Source organism: Giraffa tippelskirchi, chromosome 1 (genome assembly GCF_054371585.1).
Source record: "Giraffa tippelskirchi isolate mGirTip1 chromosome 1, T2T-mGirTip1v1.2.pri, whole genome shotgun sequence".
NCBI lineage: Eukaryota > Metazoa > Chordata > Mammalia > Artiodactyla > Giraffidae > Giraffa > Giraffa tippelskirchi.
In genome coordinates this window covers 112,894,845-112,921,205 of record NC_137275.1, presented here as the reverse complement: position 1 = coordinate 112,921,205, position 26,361 = coordinate 112,894,845, and the positions used below count along the sequence as shown (strand labels likewise).

At 49.9% G+C, this 26,361-nt stretch overlaps 1 protein-coding gene and 1 long non-coding RNA gene across 5 annotated transcripts in view; one reads left to right on the top strand and one right to left on the bottom strand.

Annotated features, from left to right (window-relative positions):
* LOC145507129 (uncharacterized) overlaps positions 1 to 1,762 on the top strand; it is a 3,741-nt gene extending 1,979 nt beyond the window's left edge. The window contains exon 2 of the long non-coding RNA XR_014054604.1: positions 1,388 to 1,762. This is a non-coding gene — a long non-coding RNA (uncharacterized LOC145507129). The remainder of the gene's footprint in view (positions 1 to 1,387) is intronic.
* Positions 1 to 26,361, bottom strand: part of LOC145507118 (tumor necrosis factor receptor superfamily member 10B-like) — a 27,699-nt gene extending 1,338 nt beyond the window's left edge. Inside the window, exons 1-11 of one of the 4 annotated variants that reach the window (XM_081492990.1) lie at positions 26,115 to 26,361; positions 16,062 to 16,145; positions 8,054 to 8,174; positions 5,253 to 5,312; positions 4,786 to 4,962; positions 3,794 to 3,969; positions 3,607 to 3,704; positions 3,022 to 3,133; positions 2,004 to 2,254; positions 1,530 to 1,555; positions 897 to 954 (exon numbers count right to left, since the gene is read on the bottom strand). In XM_081492990.1, the coding sequence (XP_081349116.1) occupies positions 897 to 954; positions 1,530 to 1,555; positions 2,004 to 2,254; positions 3,022 to 3,133; positions 3,607 to 3,704; positions 3,794 to 3,969; positions 4,786 to 4,791 (727 nt within the window). In that variant the 5' untranslated portion in view covers positions 4,792 to 4,962; positions 5,253 to 5,312; positions 8,054 to 8,174; positions 16,062 to 16,145; positions 26,115 to 26,361. Of the gene's footprint in view, positions 1 to 896; positions 955 to 1,529; positions 1,556 to 1,977; positions 2,255 to 3,021; positions 3,134 to 3,606; positions 3,705 to 3,793; positions 3,970 to 4,785; positions 4,963 to 5,252; positions 5,313 to 8,053; positions 8,175 to 16,061; positions 16,146 to 26,114 lie in introns of all 4 variants that reach the window. The other 3 variants (XM_081492969.1, XM_081492999.1, XM_081492979.1) reach the window with 3 other exon arrangements.

The following is a 26,361-nucleotide window of genomic DNA, read 5'->3' as shown; positions in this document are numbered from 1 at the left end:
ATAAACTCATAAGGTTACAGAACACTGTAATACAAAGATACATCCTCAACAAGAAATGAGAAATTTACCAAAGAAAAACACACATGGAGTTGAGGGATTATAAAACGCTTAACTTAAAATGCTAAATCTTTTCATAAGAAAAATATAGAACACCTGAAAGATCTCAATTCCTTCTAGATTAATTTATAAATTAAGGTAATACTCAAAAACCTCAAAGCTATTGAAGTGATAGGACTCCAAACTGTAGATGTCACTGTATGTGTGTGTGTGCATATATGTATACATATATATTATATATATGTCTTTAGTCACTCAGTCATATCTGATTCTTTGCGACCCCGTGGACTGTAGCCTGCTGGGCTCCTCTGTCCATGGGGATTCTCCAGGCAAGAATACTGGAGTGGGTTGCCATGCCCCACACACACACATATCCACAGTGAAAATACTTCTATATGTTGACAAAGAAATTTTACTTCAAGTAGATTCAACTTAATCATACTTTTGAAATAAATGTGAAATTCCTACTATGATGAGGAATGGCTTAAAAGGCTGTAACAATCACACAGACAAATATTAGGTAGCTCTGACTCCATCACTGGGTCAGTCATGGGAGGAGTCATCACCCTTCGGCTGCCCTGTTCTAGACCAGGGATGTGGTGAGAACAAGACAGAGGATCAACAGCATCAGAGCTGCCAGTGGACCAGAACAGGGCTTGGGCTCCCTTCCCCTCCATGCCCTGGTCTCTCTCCAGAGCAGGGAGTGGGGCTCCCTTCCCTCCATGCCCTGGTCTCCCTCCATCACCACCTCCCCAGAGGAGAGGAGACCTGACCAGCATTGCCTCTCCCTGTCTCTACCACAGTCCGAGCAAGCAGAAGGGCCAGAGCCCCACACTCACCAACAGACAGACTGCTTGCTTCATCTTGGGACTGGGCGTTGTCTTCTGTCAGCTTTTCCTGCCAAGGGACCAGAAGAGAAAGGGAATCTCCATTGGTCAGCGTATTGTTGTGGGCATGGTCCCGAGTCCCAGACCCTCTTGGGGGACACATAAGCACCAGAAAAGGGCCTTGAGAAAGCAAGGCGCTGACCCAGGAGTCACAAACCCACAAACCCCTACAGTATCTGGGGGGACACAGTGGGTTCTGCCTTCCCACCTACTCCTGTGCTTTGCCCCCCAAGTGGGCATAGACTCAGCACATCTGGGCTCTGCTGATGGCACCCAGACTCGGATGTGATGCTAAGGGGATCTGAGCACCCCTGCCTGACACCCCCCATGCCTCTGGGTCCAGGGTTACAGAGTGAGGGTGTCTCAAACAGTAAGGACAGGGCCGGGGCTGCCAACCGGCCTTAGGACAGCTCTCAACAGGCCCGTCTCCCTCCTACATTCAGCCTAGAGCCCCCAGGCCAGTTGAGAGAGTCAGCGACAACAGTAGAGGACAAACCAGGGACCGTGTCCACCCTGGGCTTTGTTGTGGGGGGAAAGCAGTGACTGAGGGTCTGATGCTGCCAGATGCTGGAGAAACCGACTCACCTCGTGGCAACACTCACTCAAGCGACCTAGAAGAGAAGAGACATCCGCTGAGTGGTGGGGACAGCCCTCTTGCCACACCTCCCTCCCTAGGGACAGGGTACAGGCTGGGGGCTCAGACACTGAACAGAGCCCCGGGCCTGTGACGGCAAGCGGGACATTCCGAGTCTGGAGAACCCTCAGGGAAGAGAAGAGAAGGGAGAAAAGGAAATAAAATGAAACCCGTGGAAAATCTCTGTGCAGCGCTCCTGAACCACCTTCTTCTCCTGCCTCCTCCCACCAGACTCGGCCAGGGGGAAGAGGGGACCGTCAGCTGAGTTGGGGGGACCGATGTGATCACGGTTTGGTAGGACCTGGTGAGGTGGGAGGAGGAGGGGTTTCCTGGGGAAGAAGATCAGAGACAAGCCAGGAGGAACAGGAGGATTGGGGAGATGGAGGAGGGAGCCAGCACCTCCTCCTTCCCTTCTAGAACCTCACCTTTAAAGTACCAGCATACAGCACATCCGATTAGGATTAGGACAGTGCTGACTCCAAGTCCAGTTACCATTTTCATCACCAGTGAAGTGCATGAGGAGGGAGAGGGAGTGATGGGTAGTCTCTGGCTCATGGTTGCTCGCTCTCCAGGAACCAGGACCTCCCCATGGGCCAGGGTACTTGATTCTTGGTCCACACACTTGATGTTGCTCCAAGGCGTACAGTCCATGACCATGACCTTCCCATCAGGGCACCTGGGTACAGATACAGGGGGACTCATCAGGGACAGCTAGCTGCATGAGGAGAAAGAGGGGGTAGCCTCCTGTCCTGGGTCCCCTGACAAGACTGGAGAGGGGACAGGCTCCTGCTATCTGCAGGGCAGGGTCCCCTCACTTCCCCTCACTGGGCAGGAGAAGGATCCAGGATTGTGTATTGTGGCCCCCGGGCTCCTGCTGAGTGTTCAGAGCTGTTCTTCAAGAGCTCTGTGAGAGGGGGGCCTCATCCAGGTCAAGGGTCAGAAGGGTATGGGCACAAGTCTGACTCATCTTCCAGTCAAACTTAAATACGAGGCCCTCTCATCCACCTGTTGACTCTTCCTACCAATCTCAGCCAACACTGGAGCGTCAGAGGACAGTGAATTACTATTGGCCACCGAGCCCCCCAACAGGAAAGATTCAGGTGCTACTGGGGAGCAAGGGCTGGGTGTGAGGCCTGGCGAGTTGGCTCCGGTTTTATAGGAACCTTGAAGGAGCACACACGTGGCCTCATGATGACTTCTGTCTGCTGTCAGCACTTCGGTCTTTCTAGGCCCCTCCTGAGGAGACGTGGGAAGGGGCCACTGGGAAAGCCGTGCAGGACAAACGGGGGTGGTGGGGAGCGCCGCTGCAGGCTCAGGAGACCCCACAGGCACAGGGGAGCTCTGAGAGGTGGGAGGGGCTTCACAGAAGCAGGAGAGAGACATGGGTACAAGGAAACTGGGGTCTCCTGTGGGTTGGAAGCCCCCTAGGCTCCTGTGTCTCACCCGGTGCTGCATTTTTGACAGAACTCAGGTGCATCTTCTCCACGGAAAGTGCCAGGTTTGCACTGACACTCAGTGTCCTTGGTGGAGGTGCAGCGGTTTTTTTCTTCTTCTCCTAGAGACCAAAGATAAGGTTTTGCTGTTTGTTGCTGTTTCAATGAAAGAATTAGTGTTTTTCATGGGTGTTTGGAACTTCCCTGGTGGCTCAGGCGGTAAAGCATCTGCCTACCAGGCGGGAGACCTGGGTTCCATCCCTGGGTCGGGAAGATCCCCTGGAGAAGGAAATGGCAACCCACTCCAGTACTCTTGCCTAAACAATCCCATGGACGGAGGATCCTGGTAGGCTACAGTTCATGGGGTCGCAAAGAGTCGGACACGGCTGAGCTCACCCATGTGAGCCCCAGGACAGAGCACAGGTTCTCTGGCCACAGAGGACGACCTCAAAAACAGTCCTTTCCATCCCTCCCTCCTCTGTCATGATGCGAGGTGTGTTTTCTCCAAGGAAAGCATTTCCTGAAGTTTTCTTTCAAATAGGAAATCACTGAGGCTGCTTATACACTGGGAAGCAAGAAATAGGACTGTACTAGCCTTTCAGGTCATTCTGGCGTTCTTCTCTTTTCCTTTCCAGTCCTTTTCGGTCATAATTCAACCTTCGCAGGCACACAATTCCACACTGCAAACTGTTTCTGTTTCCAAGAGAAAAAGAAAAAATTTAGACCTGGCCGCAGGCAAACATCTCTCAGCAGGCTAGTGAGAACTTCTTGCACCGACTGACCTGTGAAAACTATCAATCATTTTCAGTTGTCCACGAAGGGCTTTCTTGGTCAAGTGGTCCAGCATCCGCGCGTGCACAAGGCACTCCATGAAATAGCTACGGTTCTGCGGGAGGCCCAGACTGGGCAGCCACTTGTTGCCGATCCACTCATGTTTCACGTTCCTGTACGCAAGGGTCTGCATTCAATCATTAAGGATGGTTAATTGAGGAAAAAACGGAGGAGGCAACGGCAACCCACTCCAGTACTCTTGCCTGGAAAATCTTGGTGACAGGATGATTTGAGAGAACAGCACGGAAACATGAATATCACCATATGTAAAAGAGATGACCAGTGCAAGTTCGACGCATGAAGCGGGGCACTCAAAGCCGGTGCTCTGGGACAACCCAAGGGGTGGGGTGGGGAGGGAGGCGGGAGGGGGGTTCAGGATGGGGGACACATGTGCACCCATGGGTGATTCATGGCAAAAACCACCACCACACCATAAGGAAATTATCCTCCAATTAAAAGAAATTAAAAAGATACAACTGTTTCAATCAGTCAAAACTTTCCTCACACTTCCTACTTTTAACCCATGTAACAGACAGACAAGAGTTTTCTATAATCCCTACGGTGAGCAACAGTGAGGTGGCACGCAGTCTTTGACCACCTGACAAGCATCTCCTTGGCGAGCCCCCGGGCAGACACCGTCCGCAGTGCTGGGCTACAGCAGGCCGACAGGGACGCCCCCTGTCCTGGGACGCACGTGCCTTGAGGGGCGGGGGGGGCAGAAAGCGAACAGGTGTGTGAGAGCGTTTCTGAGCCACGCTGCTGTGAGGGAGAGGAAGCGGACGGCACGGACTGCAGTGGGACGGGAGGAGGGGGCTGGCTTCAGATGGGGGGGAGGGGAGACCTTCAGACAAACGACTTTTGAGCTGAGACAGAAAGAGTCCACAGGAGCTGGCCTCCCGACCAAAATAACAGCAACAGTGACGACCCACAGCACCCACTTCACCTGCATTTCTGAGGCCGAACCAGGTGAGCCAGCTCGGCAAACCTCCACAGGGCAGCGCGCAGGCTCCGAGGAGCACCGTTCTCAGGGAGTGAAGGAGCGGTGTGTTACCCGGAGGAGTCACAGACACCGGTCATCAACAGGACTTCAGATAAACAAAAGAGCTCTTTTCACTAATTTCTAATTTTAGAGAAAAGGCCATTTAAGTGTGCAACTACTTTTGAAATTTTAAGGTTTAATGGGACGAAATTATACAGAATTTTTTTAAAAACTCCCATTTTAATTCCCATCTCATCCAATAAATAATGAAGAACAACATTCTGAGAAGAAGTAAAACAATAGAGTCTACTTTATCCAACAGCATTTGCTTCCTTCTAACATTTTTACTTATCAAATACAAGAAAATTTCATACATTACTCAATACAGTGGATCAATAGACTTGTTTCAATAAGGAAAAATAAAAACCCACCTTTTTAATTTCCTTATAGAGTTCCAGCTGCAACCTCGGAAGATTGGAATCCATCAAAGCCTACAACAAAACACAAGAGATTTGTTCAGAGAAGATACATTCTACTTACTAGCAGTTCTAAGAGTGATGAAGGACAGGGAAGCCTGGCGTGCTGCAGTCCACGGGGCCGCAAAGAGTTGGACACGACTGAGCGACTGAACAACAACCACGAAGCAGTTCTAAAGGAATCTGAAGGGCAACTAAAACTTCAATGTTGATGCGAAGGAGAATATAATAGCAACTAAATTGAAAACCTGTTCATTAAGAAAGAAGTATATGTATGCAGGAAGTTACCAACTAGATACAGGTCATTCACCATAATATTTAAAAAAGGAAGGAAAAGAATATTCATTACAATCAAACACTACATAATATCAAAATTAAATGGTAGATAGTTCAAATTCACTCTAAAGCTCTTATATTCAATTCAAGTACATACTTTAATCATTTTTAGTCATTAAAGCACATTCTTTAACCATCGTTTTTAATGATGATCCAACATCAGCAATTCCCTGGAGTCTGCAGAGCAAGTGGGACAGGAGGTGGACACCCAAGGGCAGAGCCCTGATTCTGGCGTGGGAACACGCCGCTCCACGCAGAAGCCGCACCCTTCCCAAAGGTCTGGTCCGCCCGTGAGGCACACGTGCTCCCCACCTCAGGGCCCCAGCGACACACGAACCTGCTGGAACCACAGGCTCCTCAGAGCCCTGACCCTCTTGCTCGATTACAAGTCAAACCGAAATGGCCACACGGGCAACTTCAACCCAGGAATAATGGCAGATGGCAACCACCAGCAAGGACACAAAGTCCACGCTGGAGATGGCTTCCCAAGACGGAAAGATCTCTGGGCCCCGCTCTCAGCCATGAGAACCCTCTCCTCCGAACGGTACTGCCAATGGCTTGTCCACAAGAAGAGAGGGAAGATATAACCAAGCCTCCACAGAAAAGACCTCTTCCTTTCCTGTGATATAAGCACGTGACAGCTAGAAACCAAGCTGGTCTTAGCAAACCCACAGAGGCTCAGCGAGCTTGAAAATCAAAACACGGTCACATTCTGGGAGGTTCTGAATCATGCCTAGGATATTTTAAAATTCTAATTCTACTATTTCAGTTTGGACTACAGTCCCTCAAACAAGCACATCAAAACGGACAAGTATATAGTAAAACACGGCTTGGCCAGTAAAACTAGAAGGCATATCCAAGTTTTGTTTCACTTCATAAATGTTTTATAAACTAATGTCAAATGTATTTTATTACAGGAGAAAAGTAAACTTCAAAGCCGAGAAATAGCACTGAATGGGTGCTCACAGCCACAGGCGATGCTAATGCGCCACCTGAGCCCCCCCTGCTCCCGCCTCCACCTCCACACCGGGGTGGACACACAGCCGCCAGGTCCAGTCCGTGACAGCCCAACCTCTGCTCCTCACTGGCACCCCAGCACCTCCTCCTGGCTCAGGGCCCCGCCTCTCTTCCCTGGACACTTAGCCTCCCTCATGGATTCTGGGCACAAAGTCTCTCTTCTGTCCAAGGCAGGATACAAGGCACCACCAGGATACTTCAACTACCAGGTTACAAATCCTCGAGAGCTCTTCCCTTTCTTCATTCTCTACCAAATAAAGTGCAAACCCCTTGAACTGATCCTCAACATCTCCCATTCTCTGGTAGAGTCCCCCTCCTCTGTGAGTCTGCAAGCGTTAAGAAGGTCCTAAGGGACGTCCCTAGAGCACTCCTTGCTTCCACTGCACTGGGGCCCGGGTTCGATCCCTGGTGGGGGAAACCCAGATCCCACATGCCACACAGGGAGCCAAAAAAAGAGAAGGTCCTAAATCTTCTCGTTCACCTAACTGCCACCACCTCCGGGGAGCCTGCTCTGCCTCCCCACACAGAAATCACCTCCACCTCCAGACTGCAATGATGAGCTGCCAACATCTCCCAGAACTCAGAACTTACACCATGCGTTCAGGCATTTCTGAACAAACATGCTCCCCATCTGAGACTGTACATCATCCGAAGGCAGGAGCACACTGTCAGCTGAAACCCCAGGATGGCTGGGGATACAAACAAGGAGAAGGGCAGAATGAGAAAAACAAAGGCAGTTTTCCAAGATAGTAACAATTATGAAAGAACTTCATCTTCAATGGCAGCAGAAAACAGGAAAAGGGAAAAGTGGATTAAAGCTACACTGATCTTGGGTACAAACTCTGCACTGGGAAAGCCTGAGCAAAGAGGACCTGTGTCCCCCGCGCTCCTCACCTCACCTCCCACCCAGGTGGCTCTGGCTTCACCAACCTTTTCTGGGAACTCCTATCTCCCCAGTCACGTCACACCAACTCCAGCCAGAACTCCAGCCAAGCTACCAGAGAAGGCACGTCCTTACCTGTGAACAGTCCTGCCCGACCCAGGACTCGGGAGACGAAGACATCAACGGCGGATTCCACCGCCCGTCCCCTTGCCTTCTCGGGGCGTCTTGGTTTCTCGACAGAGTGACACTCGGTCCAAGAGCCCCCAGAGGTCACTGCCAGCGCCCATCCCTGACCTACGCCCCACGCAGGCATGAGGGGAAACCCGTTCCCTCTGACTGGGCAGGTACAGCCAGTACCCTGGCAGACACTAGAGTCCCTCCAAACCACACACTATTCGATTAAAAAAGTGCAGACGACCTAAAGGACTTGGCTACTCAAAACAAAAGAACACCAAGTCACGGCTTCTTCCCTTAGCTACAGTGATCGTATCTCAGAGAACACCATCCAGAGGGTTCTTACTTTTATGACTTTGTTGAGGCATTCGTCAGCCACCATCCTGACATCTGACTCCGCGTCATCACTGCACAGCAGAAAAAGTTCCATAGCGATGCCCAGAAGTTTCTGGAATTCTGGAGAATTTCTAAATGAAAAGAGAAGAGAGACTGTCACAGCCCAGAGAACACACGATGATGAAACGCAGTTAGGTTTCTGGTATCCTGTGTGGGATTCTGGAAGAGAAAAAGGACGTTACATTTACGTTACAGGTAAAATTCATCTCAATAATATATTTCATTTAACCCAATGTATCCAAAATATTACTTCAACGTGTAATCAACATGAAGAAATTACTGTGCTATGGAACAACCTCTTTTACAGCACATCTGAATTCAGACACAAAATTTTCATCAGAACTATTTTATTTGGGGGCTTCCGTGGTGGTCCAGTGGTGGGACACAGGCTCGCTCCCTGGTCTGCGAAGACTGGCAGGCTCCCACGTGCTGTGGGGACAGCTAAGCCCGGGCACAATACTGAGCCCGCACACCGCCATCAGAGCACCCCCCGCCTGCTGCAACTAGAGGAAGCCCGAGAAGGAGCGAAGACCCAGCACAGCCCAAAACAAGTCATTAGATAAACCTTTAAAAGAGAGAGGGGGGGGGAGACAGAAATACGTGTATAGAGATTCCATACAATTCACAGCTGAAAAAGCAGGCTGACTTGTAATTAGTAGATAACCTGGAACTCGGAAGCACAGCCTAGTGATTGCAGTCAGCAATACTGCATTTTAAACTTCAAAGTTGCTAAGAGACGAGCTCTTTAGTGCTCTCAACACACAAAAAGGAATGACAATGATACGACAGAGGTGCTGGCTAACACTAGGTTGCCGCAGTGCATTATACAAGGGAAGCAAACCACCAGTGTTGTGGGCCCATTCTCTCTCAATTTTTAAAAAAGACAAAAAGTAGGTTTACATACTACTTCTAACCATGCTTTTAAGAAGCTCTCCAATAACGAAATCAAATACTGTTTTTAAATTTTAATTTAATAAAATAGATAGAGGACTTAGGGGAGTCCCTGGTGCCTAGTGGTTAGCACTCTTGAGCTCTTGCTGCTGTGGCCCCAGGTTCGACCCCTGGCGGGGGAACACATTCTGTGAGCTGCACAGCACGCCCCAAAAACACAACAACAACGAGACACGGGGCTAGTCAGGCTATCTATTTCTGCTTGAGAGAGCTTTAGAAGTTGGTCTTGCAAGAAACTTGTCCATCGCACTTGCCTGATGCTACAGCCGACAGGAATCCGTCTGCCAGTGCAGGGGACATGGGTTTGATCCCTGGTCCACAAAGACCTCACATGCCACGGAGCAACTAAACCCGTACCCCACAGATGTTGAGCCTGTGCTCTAGAGCCTGACAGCCAAAACCACTGAAGCCCGTGGGCCTACAGCCTGTGCTCCACAGCGAGAGAAGCCACTGCAATGAGAGGCCTACCGATCGCAACGGAGAGCAGCCCCCGCTGGCTGCAACTACAGAAAGCCCGTGCGCAGCAACGAAGACCCAGCACCGCCAAACAGAATAAACAGTGCTTTTCGAAAAAGAAACGTGCCCATCATCTAAGTGGTTGAATTTACTGGCATAAAATTCATATTTCCTTGCTATCCTTTTAATATCTGTACAACCTACACTGACACCATTTCCCTTTTCCAGACATTAGAAACTTGTGACTTCACTTTTTCCTGATCAGTCTTATTCCTCTTACTGACATTCTCAAAGAACACACTTTTCGTTTTATTGACTTTTCTATACACTTCTGTTTTGAATTTTACTGACTTTTGTTATTTTTAGTATGGCCATCCTTCTGCTCAATTTGGGTCTCATTTGCTTTTTAGTTTTCTAAGGTATACTGAGGTTACTGAAGGTCTCAGACCTTTCTTCTTTTAGAAAATAGACGTTTAATGCTATAAATGCCCCTTTAAAATGCTATAGCAGCATATTACAAGTTTTTTAATCCTTTCTTTTTATTTTCACTCAGTTCAAAATATTTTCAAATTTCCCTTTTGACTTCCTCTTTGACCCATGGGTCACGTGGAAATGTGCTATTTGATTTCCACATAGTGGGGGCTTTTCAAGACTGCCTTTCAGCAGTAGAGTCCCAGACACCTACACTGAGGTCGGAGAGCACGCTTTGTGTGACGTTCAGTGATTTACGTCCACAGACCCGCTTACGGCCCCGTCAGTCTTCCTTGGCACGTGTCCTGTGGGCACTCAAAAGGAAGGAGTCTTCTGCTCTCCTGCATGGAGCTTCTGTAAATGTCGATCAGCACACAGTGGGACAGTGTTTGCAGTTTTCTAGATCCAGATTTTAAGAATTTCTGAGAGGCCACTGACATCTGCCTGTAACTGTGGGGTTGTCTATTTCTCCTTGCAATTCCATCAGGTTTTGCTTCATGTGTTTCTGAAGCTCTGGACTTAAGTACATACACATTTAGGGCTGTCATGCCCACTTGATGAACTGATGCCTTTACTGTTGTTATGAAATGATGATCCTATTCCAGGTCATGGCCTTGGATTAGAGACCCACTTCGATGATAACAGGGCTCCCCTGGTGGCTCAGCTGGTAAAGAATCCACCTGCAATGTGGGAGACCTAGGTTTGATCCCTGCGTTGGGAAGATCCCCTGGACAAGGGAAAGGCTACCCACTCCAATATTCTGGCCTGGAGAATCCCATGGACTGTATCCATGGGGCCACAAAGAGTCAGACACAACTGAGTGACTTTCACTTCCACTTGATGGTAATATCAGCTTCCATCTGTTCAGGGCCAACATGGTGAACCTCTTTCCATTGTCTTCCTGTTAACCTATATGAATCTTTATATTTAAAATGGATTTCTTGTAGGCAGCAGAGACTGGGTCTTGCTTCTCATTTGATCTGAAAAATCTTTTGCATTTCATGTCATTATTGATATAACTAGGTTTATTTTTTATTTTTTGGCCTCAACGGGTCTCAGCTGCAACGCCCAGGCTCTTCACTGTGGCACTCAGGCTCAGCTGTCCTGCAACATGTGGGATCCCAGCTTCTTGACCAGGGATTGAACCCATGTCCCCTGCACTAGAAGGCGGATTCTTCATCACCAGACCACCAGAAAAGTCCCTAAAAGTAGGTTTGAATCTGCCACTGTACTGCGACTTCCCTATTTGGTCCATATGCTCTCTATTGGCCCTCTTCCCTGCCTTCTTCTGGGTTAAATATTGTTTGGGTCAGCTTCAGTTATTTTTCTCACCGTTGCTCATGTTTTCCTGCTTCTTGGCATTCCTGACCATTTCTCATCAGATGCCAGACCTTATACCTTCTATCTTGTTGGGCGCTATACACTTCTGAATTCCGACATTCTTGAAGCTTGCCCTGGAATGCAACTGTGTTATTCTGAAGGACTAGGGCCGCCCTGGGCTCCACCTGCAGGCAGGATCAGAACAGCATCTCATCTAGGGCTGAAGTGAGTCACCCCTGCTGTGAAGGCAAACCCTTCTGAGCAGCTGACCCAAAGCGCCAGAAGGATGAGGTTCCCCCTCTGGCTGGTGAGAGGAGCTCTTCCCGCACTTGGAGTTTCAGCACCTGCTCCCTCCAGCCCCTTCAGGTGACTCTACCCGCAGCTCCAGGCCACTGTCTGCAGCAAGACTCAGCTGAGACCTGAGAGCCCTCGCGGGTCTCCAGGTCTCTCTGTGCAGCTTGTCCCTCTCTGATCCTCCCCCCATGGTCCCAGCCACCCTGCCTCCTGAGGCCATCAACTCTGTCCCAGCAACCATGGGCTCTCCCGGGTTTCCCTCCTCCCGTCCTCACTGGGAAACCCCCTCCAGGCAGTCATCTGGGGAAATCCTCAGGCTCATAGCATTAGCTTCCATTTTCCCAGAGATGCCTAATACCTGAGGCCTTGAAAACCACACTTAATGCATTGTATCCATTATCAACTGCTTTGGGCAGGAAGGCAAACCCTGTCCTTGTCACTTATCTTGTTGTTCAGTCGCTCAGTCATGTCTGACTCTGCCACCCCATGGACTGCAGCACGCCAGGCTCCCCTGTCCTCCACTGTCTCCCAGAGTTTGCTCAAACTCATGTCCGTTGAGTCGGTGATGCTATCTAACCATCTGAGTCAGAAGCAAAAATCCTTCATAATTTTTTAATTTAATCTTTATCATATTATTATATCACCTAGTCACAGATCTAGAAATCATCTTTAATAAAGTTAACTAATATTCCTTTCCATAAATGTATCAAGTTCAATTCCCCTGTAGGTAAGTCATCAAGATTATTTTTCATTCTTTAACGGGATGACTAGCATTGCACCAGGATCACCAGACACTTTCCTAAGGATCAACTCCTGAAGCGAAATGGCCAAATCAAACAGGCCAAACTGCCTTTCATTTTTTAAAATATTTATTTATTTGGCTGCGCCGGGTCTTAGTTGCCGCACACGGGATCTAGTTCCCTGACCAGGAATCGAACCTGGGCCCCCTGCATCGGCAGCACAAAGTCTTAGCCCCTGGACCGTGAAATTCCCCAAGTTGCCTTTTAAAAAAGTTGCATCATCTCTGACAAAATCCTGAGTATTGCTTAATGTCTGTAAAGTTGACAGGTAAAAAAGAAATGTTCTCATTTTTGTTTTCGTCTCATTCCAGTGATTACTAGTAAATCTGAACATTTCTCCACAGGAAGCATGAAATAAGTGTTAGCTATTACGTCTACTGGCTCAGTTACATTTCTTCTTTTCCAAACTGCCCATTCATAGTTTTGCTTGTTTTCCTATTAGAAAGACAGCCTTTTTCTTAACGGTTTACAATTTCTCTCTAAAGAAGCTAGTAAACCTTTGATACATATACCATCAACACTTGCCCCAAGTTGCATTTAAGTTTCAGTTGCAAGTAGATTTTGACATACTGAACTATATTCTAGATTAAACACTTTCTTCCTTTATATTGTTAAGCATTCCACAGACTAAGATTAAATGTTCTTTTTGTAGTAATGACTTCACTCTCTTACATTTAGGTAATTAATCTGGCATTTACGTTTGCCTGCAATATGAAGAATATTCCCCTAAATACTCAACTGGTTCAATAATCCATCATTTCCACACTAATACAAGATGTTACCTTTATCGGAAATTCGTATCTGCACATACACACATACACTTTCCCACTTCCTATTCTGTACCTTCTTTAATGTCTAAGAGCTATTTTAATGTCATGAACACCAGGTCTCACCAATTACTGATGGTTTCAGATTTTGTTTGTTAAAACTGATGTATTTATTCTTGCAGATGAACAAGTTCAAAAATATCTCTACTAGAATTCTGATCAAGCTCATTTTAAATTTATGGATTAATTTAGAGAAAGTTTAACTTTATGATAAGGAACTGTTCCCACGTTGAAAAAGCAGGAAGTAGTCATCTGTCCCTTTCAGGGAAGTCCATACAGTCCTTCCATAGTTTCTGCATATCTCTTGTCAATTTCTTGAAATAGTATATGTTGGTGCTACTATGAATTGGATCTTGAAGCATTATATTTTCTAACAGATTTAAGCTAATATATGGGAATGGGAAATCTATAGATTCCTGTACACTTATTTTTACCCAATCACCTTATCAGGTCCACTTGCTTAGACGAGGGTGTTGAGGTCCTCCCAAAAGGAAACGAGTTACAAATGAATCCTCACCCTCCACTGGACAGAAAACATCAGAGTGCTGGGGAAAGAGGGCAGTGAGGTTATCTTCGTTCCTGTATTTCTAACAAATTTTCGGGGTGATTCTGATGTTCATGCGTATGTAGGAAGCAGCAGGACAGACCACCAAATTGAGAGCTGAAGTAGGCTGAGTCACAACACACCTCAAGGACTCGAGAAGCTGCCTGAAATAAGCCCCGAGAGATAAGATCAGTACCTGACAGAAGCTGAAGAACGTACCAGAGATCAGGTACATTAGAGGAGAGACCACAGGAAATGCCAGCCACGAAGACTTCCTAAATCATTACCTGTGTATAAAAGATCCACTGCAGCTCTACAACTCGACATTTCTGAAAAGTATGGAGAACATCTTAAAACAAACACGTTCTTTGATCTGATGCGACCAAAGACAACCTCTCTGGCTCCAAAACATATCCCATTCATCTGATCCTACGTAGAACAAGCACCGCAAAGACCATTAGCATTACTCCATAAAAACCGAACAGACACAGGAATGGAGAACCTATTAACAGCGATTACCATGATTTACGATGGCAAAGTGAACCACAAACCAGTCTTAACATATCTCAACGTACTTCCCAGGTGGCGCTAGTGGTCAAGAATCTGCCTGAATGCAGAAGACACAAGAGATGCAGGTTCAATTCCTGGGTGGGGAAGATCCACTGGAGGAGGGAAATGGCATCTACTCCAGTATTCCTGCCTGAAAAATTACATGGATAAGAGGAGCCTGGTGGGCCGCAGTCCATGGGGCTGCAGAGTCAAACGTGACTGAGCAATTGAACACACACTCACTCACACACACACACACACACACACACCCCCACACACAGGTGTGAATCTAAGCCAACAGTCCATCAAGTCCACTGGGTATTATCAAGAAACAAAGTAAGCGTAAGGCATGAAGCACTCAGAATGGAAAAGGTCTATTTTCTGGGTCCATAAGCTTTCGATGTGAGGTGTTCCTTCCTGAGACCTGGATGCTGGAAGTCTGATGAGCACAGCTGTGCTAAGGAAGCAGCAGGCCCCGGGGCTCTGCCAGGCATCTAACGTCCATTCACACAAGAGTCATGGGGGCTTGCAGGACAACGTGCGCCACCACAGGATGGATTTCTGCCTCTCAGGAGCTCATGAGCACTTTCACGCAGCTCTCAACAGCGTCCCACGGGTGTCGCTCCTCCCACAAGAGCTCTGCACACTGAGTTTACACATCAAAGACGAGGCCACAGGGACTCCAACAAGTTGGCCTTGTCTGAAGCTGCCTGGCTTATTCGGAGCGGAGACAGAATGCAAACCTTCTCCCCTACTTTTACTTAGTACTGTTGTCTACAAGAGCATGCTAACTTAGAATTTTTGTATTCTTAGTTTCAGCACATATTCTCACTTGTCACTTCATTTCTTCCCACGATATTTCTACAAATTAGATAAAAACAGTAATCATACACTGTCTTTCAAAATGGCATTGAGTTCAACTAAAATGAAATAGTCTACATGAAATCACTTTGAAAGCATAAAATACAAGCGGCAAGTATAAAATACAAGTGGCAATGTGCCACGAAAAATAAATGAATCACCAAATTTCTGTCAGTACGAAAACCAAGGTGATTATTCTTAGAGGTTTTTCTAATAGATTACAAAGAGCCCTTCCCAACAGGAGAAGAACATGAATGATTTACTCCAAGAGAAAGTACTTACTCCAAGAGAAGTATTTCACACGTCCCATCCGAGGAACGGAGTTCAGAAACCATAAGCACATCTGTTTCCTACTCACTCATTTAGAGACAGGCTTAAAATAACTACCACCCACAGATACAAGGAACAGTACTCAGAAAGAGAGACAGACAGTAAAAAGCAAGGAGAATGAGGACAATCAGCAAAAAAGCGATACAAGAAGGTGCTGCCTGCTCACCCCACAGGAAAGCCTGAGCCAGGGAGGTGGGCCTCCGGTTAACGCCCATGAGCCCACCATCCCAAAGCTGTGATGAGCAGGGAGCACCCCCACAGGGCGGACAGGGCAGAGCGCAGAAGAAAAGCAACCACGAGATCCCAGTAATTGCGCAGGCTCTTGTTCCCACACCGCAATAAGGAAAATACAAACATGCTGTTCAGTTATCCAAATGGTTACACCGACACGGTGTAAGATTACAAGAAGGAAGCATTACTCATTACGGTGTCTGGAAATCCTCCATATCCACCGCCAGAAGGGGGAGGGGTCCCGTCAAGGTTTCAAAACAACTAGGGCGACGATGAAAACACAGAAGTGTTCTATTTTCACTGGAAAGTTCAAAGTGCAGTTACCTGAGAGACTGTGCCACTATGTTTTCACGTATTGTCAGACAATGATTCACACGGTCTTTCTTGGTGGCTGAGAGTTCTTTCTTTCTAAAAGGGGGAAAAAAAGAGTAAAGGAAGTTAGTGTTGTCCACTCCATCTATTTCTACGTGGCATTCATTCATTCATTCATTCAACACAGCTTCTTTGACTCCAAGGAGTAAAACCGTGCCGGGGCAGGGTGCTCTGAGGTCAGAGAGGTGGGGTGGGCCGAACCCCGGGTCCCCTCCAGGACTGGGCTCCACAGAAAACTCAGGGGGCGTCACTAACACGCCTGCCTTCTCTGCTGCAGAGAGAAGAAACTGCAGCGCCAACAGGGCTGGCCCAGGATCGCGTGGACAGAGGGAGCTTCAATTCAACGCAATAGTATAACACCTACTCTCCACAGCGGCCCCCTCGCAAAACCACACGGACTGACGAGTCAGCCCCACACAGGCCTCACACGATGAAGTATGAGAGAATGTATTAACACAATGGTTAATTGCTCCTAGATCTCTGAATGGCTACAAACAAGTACCCTGCCCAGAGCCTTTCTCAAAAGCCTCCTAGTGAGACTTTTCAGTCAAAATTGTAAAAAGGAGACAGACTGGTCAAGAAGATGAGATAAAAGGTGCCTGCTTCTCACCCAAACCTATGACTTCAGAGGTCTCTGAAGTAGGCACCGGAGAAATACAGAAGACAGGGATGATCCAAAGAGGAAGCGAAAAAGAAATCAGGCTTGATGATTACATCCAAAAAAGGATCCGAGTGTCTGACAGCTACCAGGACACGGTACTAACTAGAAACAGTGAGACCAGAAGACTACTACGTTTTTGAGGGAATTCTATAAAGAGTACCAAAGAGATTAAAATACTAACTGACCAACACCTCCGTTTAAGCCCTAATGCAACTGCAGGCCGGAGAAGGCAACGGCACCCCACTCCAGTACTCTTGCTTGGAAAATCCCATGGACGGAGGAGCCTGGTAGGCTCCAGTCCATGGGGTCGCTAAGAGTCGGACACGACTGAGCGACTTCACTTTCACGCACTAGAGAAGTAAATGGCAACCCACTCCAGTATTCTTGCCTGGAGAATCCCAGGGACGGCGGAGCCTGGTGGGCTGCCGTCTATGGGGTCGCACAGAGTCGGACACGACTGAAGCGACTCAGCAGCAGCAGCAGCAGCAGCAACTGCAGGCTCCAAAAAACTACATGTGAAGGAACAGACTCTTGCAATTGTGCAAACCAAGAAAGACACACCCTCAAAAAGCAGTTCAGACGTGGCCAGGGAAGAACATGGACAAGGAAGAGTCTCCCGAGCGGAAAGTCAGGGCCCGGGAGAAGGAAAGACAGGCCTGGATGAGAGGCCAAGTCCATGGTGTGCAGAGAGGGGCTCCCAGTCAGCAGCCAGTAAGTCTCTCACCACATGGACAGGTGACCATGTCCCCCACTGGTCTCCTTCCTAAAAGAGACTCGCTGATGAGCTGTGCTGTGGGCTGCTAGGCACCCACCAAAACACCGTGCTTCCCTTCTCAGACACGAGCTTCCTGCTGACAAGTCCCACAGCCCGGCTTCCCTGCAGCCAGGCACACACAAGTGACTGTTCACACAGATGAAACGGGAACACAGCAGCGAGCGGAGCTTCTGCCTGTGGCTTGCCCAGGGCACCACCCCCTCCTTTTAGCTTCCCCCAACTGGAACAGACGCTTCTAACACCCAGTTTCTGAACATACAGACAAAGACAACAAAAAGGCTGCAGGGTGACAGGATGGAAGGAGCCTGGGTCCTGAGTGGCAGGAGGAGGCAGAGGCCTTTCACCTCCCGCCCACCTGAGTCACTCACTTCAAAAGTGCTGGGATGGAAACAACCCAAATGTCTCAGTGGATGGATAAACAGCTGCCATGGAGTAACGGAATACTGCTTGGCAGTGAAAGAAGCAAACGACTGACACACACAAGGATGAATTTCAATGCATCCGCTTCAAGGTACACAGGGATGATTCCATTTATGCCACAGTCTTTACCTTTAAGGGAATGTAAAGTGGTCTGAAATTTACAGGGGCCTGGCAGGGGAGGAGTACACTAAAAGAGGTACCGATGAGTGAACTGGATTCAAAACTGGGAAAGGAGTACGTCAAGACTATATATTGTCACCCTGGTTATTTCACATCTATGCAGAGTACATCATCCGAAATGCCAAGCTGGATGAAGCACAAACTGGAATCAAGACGGCCAGGAAAAATATAAATAACCTCAGATATGCAGGTGACACCAACCTAACGGCAGAAAGTGAAGAGGAACTCAAGAGCCCCGTGATGAAGGTTAAAGAGGAGAGTGAAAAGCTGGCTTAAAACTCAACATTCAAAAAACTAAGATCACGGCATCCGCTCCCATCACTTCATGGCAAATAGATGGGGAAACAGTGGAAACAGTGACAGACTTTATTTTCTTGGGCTCCAAAATCACTGCAGATGGTGACTGCAGCCATGAAATTAAAAGACGCTTGCTCCTTGGAAGAAAAGCTATGAAAAACCTAGACAGCGTATTAAAAAGCAGAGACATTACTTTCCTGACAAAGGTCTATCTAGTCAAGGCTATGGTTTTTCCAGTAGGCAGGTATGGATGTGAGAGTTGGACTGTGAAGAAGGATGAGCGCCAAAGAACTGATGCTTCTCAACTGTGGTGCTGGAAAAGACTCTTGAGAGTCCCTTGGACCGCAAGGAGATCCAACCAGTCAATCCTAAAGGAAATCAACTCTGAAGATTCACTGGAAGAAGGACCGACGCTAAAGCTGCCTTTTCATACTGTTCATGGGTTCTCAAGGCAAGAACACTGAAGCGGTTTGCCCTTCCCTTCTCCAGAGGACCACGTTTTGTCAGAGCTCTCCACTATGACCCGTCTGTCCTGGGTGGCCCTACACAGCATGACGCATAGCTCACTGAGTTAGACACGGCTCTGGTCCATGGGATCAGACTGGTTAGTTTTCTGCGACTGTGGTTTTCATTCTGTCTGCCCTCTGATGGAGAAGGATAAGAGGCTTATGGAAGCTTCCTGATGGGAGAGACTCAGGAAAGACTGGGGAAGACTGACGGCAGGAGGAGAAGGGGACAACAGAGGCTGAGATGTTTGGATGGCATCACCGACTCAATGGACATGAGTCTGAGTAAACTGCGAGTTGGTGATGGACAGGGAGGCCTGGCATGCTGCAGTCCATGGGGTTGCAAAGAGTGGGATACAACTGAGCAACTGAACTGAACTGATGCTGAAGCGCCAATACTTTGGCCACATGATGTGAAGAGCTGACTCTTAAGAAAAGACCCTGATGCTGAGAAAGATTGAAGGCAGGTGGAGAAGGGGGTGACAGAGGATGAGATGGTTGGATTGTACCACTGACTCAATGGACATGAGTTTGAGCAAACAAACTCTGGCAGATTGTGAAGGACAGGGAAGCCCGGGGTGCTGCAGTCCATGGGGTTGCAATGAGTCAGACATGACTGAAGGAGTGAACAACAGCAACTATATAGATATATGTGTGTGTGTGTGTGTGTATGTATGTGTATATTAGACCTCAGTTTGAAACAGAAAGTACTCAGTTCAGTTCAGTCGCTCAGTCGTGTCCGACTCTCTGCGACCCCATGAATTGCAGCACGCCAGGCCTCTCTGTCCATCACCAACTCCCGGAGTCTACCCAAACCCATGTTCATCGAGTCGGTGATGCCATCCAACCATCTCATCCTCTGTCGTCCCCTTCTCCTCCCGCCCCCAATCCTTCCCAGCATTAGGGTCTTTTCCAGTGAGTCAACCCTTCGCATGAGGTGGCCAAAGTATTGGAGTTTCAGCTTCAACATCAAACCTTCCAATGAACACCCAGGATTGATCTCTTTTAGGATGGATTGATTGGATCTCCTTGCAGTCCAAGGGACTCTCAAGAGTCTTCTCCAACACCACAGTTCAAAAGCATCAATTCTGCGGCGCTTAGCTTTCTTCACCGTCCAACTCTCACATCCATACATGACCACTGGAAAAACCATAGCCTTGACTAGACGGACTTTTGTTGGCAAAGTAATGTCTCTGCTTTTAAACAGGCTATCTAGGTCGGCCATAACCTTCCTTCCAAGGAGTAAGCGTCTTTTAATTTCATGGCTGCAGTCACCATCAGCAGTGATTCTGGAGCCCAAAAAAGTAAAGTCTGACACTGTTTCCCCATCTATTTCCCATGGAGTGATGGGACCAGATGCCATGATCTTAGTTTTCTGAACGTTGAGCTTTAAGCCAACTTTTTCACTCTCCTCCTTCACCTTCATCAAGAGGCTCTTTAGTTCGTTCTTCACTTTCTGCCATAAGACGGCTGCGACGGCTGCGACGGCTCGGCGCAGAAGCGAGGCGGCTGCGACGGCTCGGCGCAGAAGCGTGGCCGAGAGGAGCTAGGCCGGGCCGGGGGCCGGGGCCCGGGTCCGGGGGCGGCGGCCGAGAGGGCCTAGGACGGGCCGGGGGCCGGGAGCGGCGGGCGACAGGGGCTAGGCCGGGCCGGGGACCGGGGGCCGGGGGCGGCGGGCGACAGGGGCTAGGCCGGGCCGGGGCCCGGGGCGGCGGCCGAGAGGGGCTAGGCCGGGCCGGGGACCGGGGGCCGGGGGCGGCGGGCGACAGGGGCTAGGCCGGGCCGGGGCCCGGGGGCGGCGGCCGACAGGGGCTAGGCCAGGCCGGGGACCGGGGGCCGGGGGCGGCGGGCGACAGGGGCTAGGCCGGGCCGGGGCCCGGGGCGGCGGCCGAGAGGGGCTAGGCCGGGCCGGGGACCGGGGGCCGGGGCCGGCGGGCGACAGGGGCTAGGCCGGGCCGGGGACCGGGGGCCGGGGGCGGCGGGCGACAGGGGCTAGGCCGGGCCGGGGCCCGGGGCGGCGGCCGAGAGGGGCTAGGCCGGGCCGGGGGCCGGGGACGGGGGCCGGGGGCGGCGGCCGAGAGGGGATAGGCCAGGCCGGGCCGGGGGCGGCGGCCGAGAGGGGCTAGGCCGGGCCGGGGCCTGGGGGCCGGGGGCGGCGGCCGAGAGGGGCTAGGCCGGGCCGGGGGCCGGGGGCGGCGGCCGCGAGGGGCTAGGCCGGGCCGGGGGCCAGGGGCGGCGGCTGACAGGGCCTAGGCCGGGCCGGGGGCCGACAGAGTCTAGGCCGGGCCGGGGGCCGGGGGCGGCGGCCGACAGGGCTAGGCCGGGCCGGGGGCAGGGGGGCCGGGGGCGGCGGCCGACAGGGGCTAGGCCGGGCCGGGGGCCGGGAGCTGGGGGCGGCGGCCGACAGGGGCTAGGCCGGGCCGGGGGCCGGGGGCAGCGGCTGACAGGGCCTAGGCCGGGGGCGGGGGTCCGGGGGCGGCAGGCGAGAGGGGCTAGGCCAGGCTGGGGGCTGGGGCCGGCGGCGGCAAGAGGAATTACCCAAGGCCCAAGGTAAGAGAAACCCAAATAAAAAGGTAAGTGTTGCGAGAGGGCATCAGAGGGCAGACACACTAAAACTAAAACTACAGAAAACTAGATAATCTGATCACACGGACCACAGCCTTGTCTATCTCAATGAAACTAAGCCATGCCGTGTAGGGCCACCCAAGACGGATGGGTCATGGTGGAGAGGTCTGACAGATTGTGGTCCACTGGAGAAGGGCATGGCAAACCACTTCAGTATTCTTGCCTTGAGAACCCCATGAACAGTATGAAAAGGCAAAAGGATAGGACCCTGAAAGATGAACTCCCCAGGTCAGTAGGTGCCCAATATGCTAATGGAGATCAGTGGAGAAATAACTCCAGAAAGAATGATGGGATGGAGCCAAAGCAAAAACGATACCCAACTGTGGATGTGACTGGTGATAGATGCAAAGTCCGATGCTGTAAAGAGCAATATTGCATAGGAACCTGGAATGTTAGGTCTATGAATCAAGGCAAACTGGAAGTGGTCAAACAGGAGATGGCAAGAGTGAACGTTGACATTCTAGGAATCAGCCAACTAAGATGGACTGGAATGGGTGAATTTAACTCAGATGACCATTATATCTACTACTGTGGGCAAGAATCCCTTAGAAGAAATGGAGTAGCCATCATGGTCAACAAGAGTCCGAAATGCAGTACTTGCATGCAATCTCAAAAACGACAGAATGATCTCTGTTCGTTTCCAAGGCAAACCATTCAATATCACGGTAATCCAAGTCTATGCCCCAACCAGTAATGCCGAAGAAGCTGAAGTTGAACGGTTCTATGAAGACCTACAAAACCTTCTAGAACTAACACCCAAAAAAGATGTCCTTTTCATTATAGGGGACTGGAATGCAAAAGTAGGAAGTCAAGAAACACCTGGCGTAACAGGCAAGTTTGGCCTTGGAGTACAGAATGAAGCAGGGCAAAGGCTAATCGAGTTTTGCCACGAGAACACACTGGTAATAGCAAACACCCTATTCCAACAACACAAGAGAAGACTCTACACGTGGACATCACCGGATGGTCAACACCGAAATCAGATTGATTATATTCTTTGCAGCCAAAGATGGAGAAGCTCTATACAGTCAGCAAAAACAAGACCAGGAGCAGACTGTGGCTCAGATCATGAACAGAAAGTACTATGAGAGTTTAAATGCTCTCTTCTTTGAGCCACCACATTAAAGTCTCGATTACAGCAGCTCACCTAGTTGAAGACCTTAAGTCATCAAGAAAATTAAAGAACACTGACCTCTCCCAACAAGTTAGGAGGCAAACGAACTCTCTTCTGTATGGTTCCCTTCCAAAGTGAAAACCCACAAAGGCCTTAAATGAGCTGCATTCACACACCCGGTCTCCCAGCTCTCCAGGCAGTGACCCCTCTGTGGGCAGCCTCTTACCCTAGGGTCTAAAACAACTCCTGGGGGGATGGCCATCAGAAAAAGCTGACAAACACTAAATTGAGTGCACCTCGCTACCTAAGAGGGTCACAACAGAAAAGTGATCAATACAAATATAAGCTTTAAAAAGAACTGTGTCTCTCTCCTCGTATGTGGACTAGGCCACAAGAATACAGGTAACAAAAAATGATACCACTTTCTGAACCTGCTGCCTGATTTCCTTAAGGCTCACATGTGCTGCACCCGAGGCCCCATGCTAGAATTTGAGCAAAATTTATGAAACAAGCAAAAAATCAAAGACCGAATACCAATTTCACCCATCAAAATAAAAGCACACTCCTGTGTTGTCTGCTTGGGTCTAGCTCCTCCTCTGAGCTCCCTGTGGGGATAGAGTGAAAGATACGTGTCTGTGTGTGTGTGTGTGTGTGTGTGTGGTGTCCGACTCTTTGCAACCCCATGGACTGTAGCTCACCAGGTTCCTTTGCCCACGGGGTTTTCCAGACAAGAATACTGGAGCGGACAGCCATCCCCTGTCTCCAAGGGAACTTCCTGACCCAGGGATCAAACCTGCATCTCCCTCTCTTGCATTGCAGGCAGATTCTTTACTGCTGAGCCATTGGGGAAGCCTGCCCTATTCCCTCAGGGCTCCTGCCCCAGGCCCTGCCATGAGCCAGCACCACACTCTGGAAGGAACGGTTCCCACGGTTACTCTCCAGGGATGACAGACTCACTGAGAACAAGCGCGTGCCTCTCACGGGCACTCAGCCCAGCACCTACACTGGACAGGTGTTTCCCAGACAACAAAGGAGTGGGCAAGTGCTTGCCGTACAAGAGTAGGTTGAAAGTGAAAGAAAATGAAAGTCGCTCAGTCGTGTCTGACTCTTTGCAACCCCGTGGACTTAGTCCATGGAATTCTCCAGGCCAGAATACTGGAGTGGGTAGCCTTTCCCTTCTCCAGGGGATCTGCCCAACCCAGGGATCAAACCCAGGTCTCCCGCACTGCAGGCAGTCTACTGGCTGAGCCACAAGGGAAGACCAAAGGAGTAGGTTCAATACACAGTAAAACTGACTCAAAAGTCTTCAGTCAATCTTTCCAACAGGTTTCGGAAGATAAATGATAATTATGTTAACCTTGAGTTTCTAACACCAAGAGATGGAAAGAGAAGTAGAAACAGCAAAGCTTAAAAAAAGAGAGACCCTGAAGAGCAGTCCCACACGACTGAGCTCAAGCAGCTTGTGGAGTCCGAGCTGCAGCCCTCAGGTGTGACCAAGACGTCAGTGACGGCCCTTCTGTGACCCTGACTGTCACAGCTTTACTGCCAGAAAGAGTGAGTACACGTCCCATCACGGTCAGCTACGAAGAAAGCGCATGGTTCAGAACTCTCTTCTAACTCATCCAAAGTCACTTCCCAGCAATCCACACCGATTTGAGGGGGAAAACATCTGCCCTGATTAAATTTTAGTCTTTTCTGCACTCAATAGGTAGCTCTAAAATCATAAAATTCTTCAGGTAGATGGACGGTCTTCAGTGGTGACTGATCTTATATTAAAATTCAAACAATAATGACTAGGTGGCGCTAGTGGTAAAGAATTCGCCTGTTAACCCAGGAGAAGCAACAGCTGTGGTTTCATCTCTGGGGAAAGAAGATCCCCTGGAGAAGGAAATGGCAACCCACTGCAGTACTCTTGCCTGGAGAATCCCAGGGACGGGGGAGCCTGGTGGGCGGCCGTCTCTGGGGTCGCAGAGTCGGACACGACTGAAGCGACTTAGCAGTAGCAGCAGCAATGTATTGTTTATGCAAAGATGACAGACCAAGTGCTGGACAACAGACAGGGACGGCAGTTAAGACGTTCCTTCCCACCCAGAGCCTGCCTGGTGCTTCCTGTTTGTACACAAGATCCAAGAGACGCTGAGATGCATGAACTTCTCTGACTTCTACCTCCACGGAGAAGCACTATGCTAAGTCTGGAATGGGTCATGGTTACAAGTTATTTGCTGCGGAGAAACGTCAAATTGTTTAAAAAAAGATTCTTTTTTCTCAAAGTATCCAAACAAGTTTTTCACCTTTTAGCAGAAAAAGCGCTTTACTGCTACATTTTCACAGATAAGCCAAAATGACTCCCCAAATACTCATTTCCTGATTAAACCTCAGGACACAGCAAGGAATCATATCAGAAACCAAGATGAAAACATTCCTGAAAATGAATCCATCTTAACATTAAGGTGAACTTCTTAAAGGGGCGGCTTCCCAAAAACTGTCCTCATTAAATGCCGTCTTGTACAAATCCAGATGAGAAAGAAAACGCCCGCACATGAAAGAAAGGCCAGAACTGTAGCAGAGCACGCCCTGACCTCTGCGGAACACCCAAGACTTCAAGGAAAAGTACTTGGGCTCTGTAAGAAGGTGACATCAAATGGTCTCTCTTCTTCTGTTTCGAAAAGTTCCCTAGCACAAGCAACCGAGACCCCCTACTTCCGAACAGTACCAGGATGTCTGCCACAGGAGACTGTCCGCAGACACCCATCCAGGTTCTGGCCAGCGTGACTGCGATGCCCGTGAAATGGACATCACTCGCCCCGACGATTAACCTCTCCCTCAGCAAGATGTGATTTATTTCCAACTGCAGACAAGTAATAAACTTCAGCCCACTCTTCCCACTATTGAAGGCCGTTTTATTGTTTCTTGTGTGTTAGTAACAACCATCTGGGCTAAGTTCACACTTACGGGGCGACCACCGCTCATTTAAGGGGCCTGCAGACCGCCTTGAACTGAGACAAGCCGGTCTCTTTCCAACACTTCAGTCTTCTGCCGCGACCCCCGAACTAAACGAAAAGCCCTGAGGCTACGGGAAGACAGGCCCGACTGACTCCCAGCCTGTTTAAAGGGGGCCCCGCCAGAGGCTCCCCACTGGAACGCGCGCGCTCCCCCGCCCTCCAGCCCGACGTCCCCGGGCATGAGGTCACCACTGTCCCCGCATCACTCGGGCTCCCAATTCCCGGCTCCTCGGGGAGCGTCCAGCGCCCGCGCGGCCCTGCTCCCCTCAGAGCAGAAGAGTGGGGGCTGGACGCGGCCTCGGCTCGGTTCCTCCCCAAACTGGGCAGCCGGGAGGGCAGAGGGCCGGGGCCGCCTCCGTGCCTCCGCGGGAGGCTGGCGAAGGCCGGGGAGGGCTGGGGCCGAGCTGCGGCGGGTCAGTACTCACGGTCGGTGCAGCGGCTCCTCGGCCACGGCCGGGCATAGCGGCGGCGGCGGCTGCTGCTGCTGGAAGGACTTAAGGGACGCGAAGGCCTTCATCAGCTTTTCCAGGGTCGCCATGGCGGCCTGCGGCCCCGCGGGAACAACGCCCGGAGCCCTCGGGATGGCTCGCGGCTCCGCTCAGCAGCACGGCAATGAATGAGGTTCGGGCCGAGGACAGGAACGGAACACAGGCGCCCGGCCATCTTGGGTCC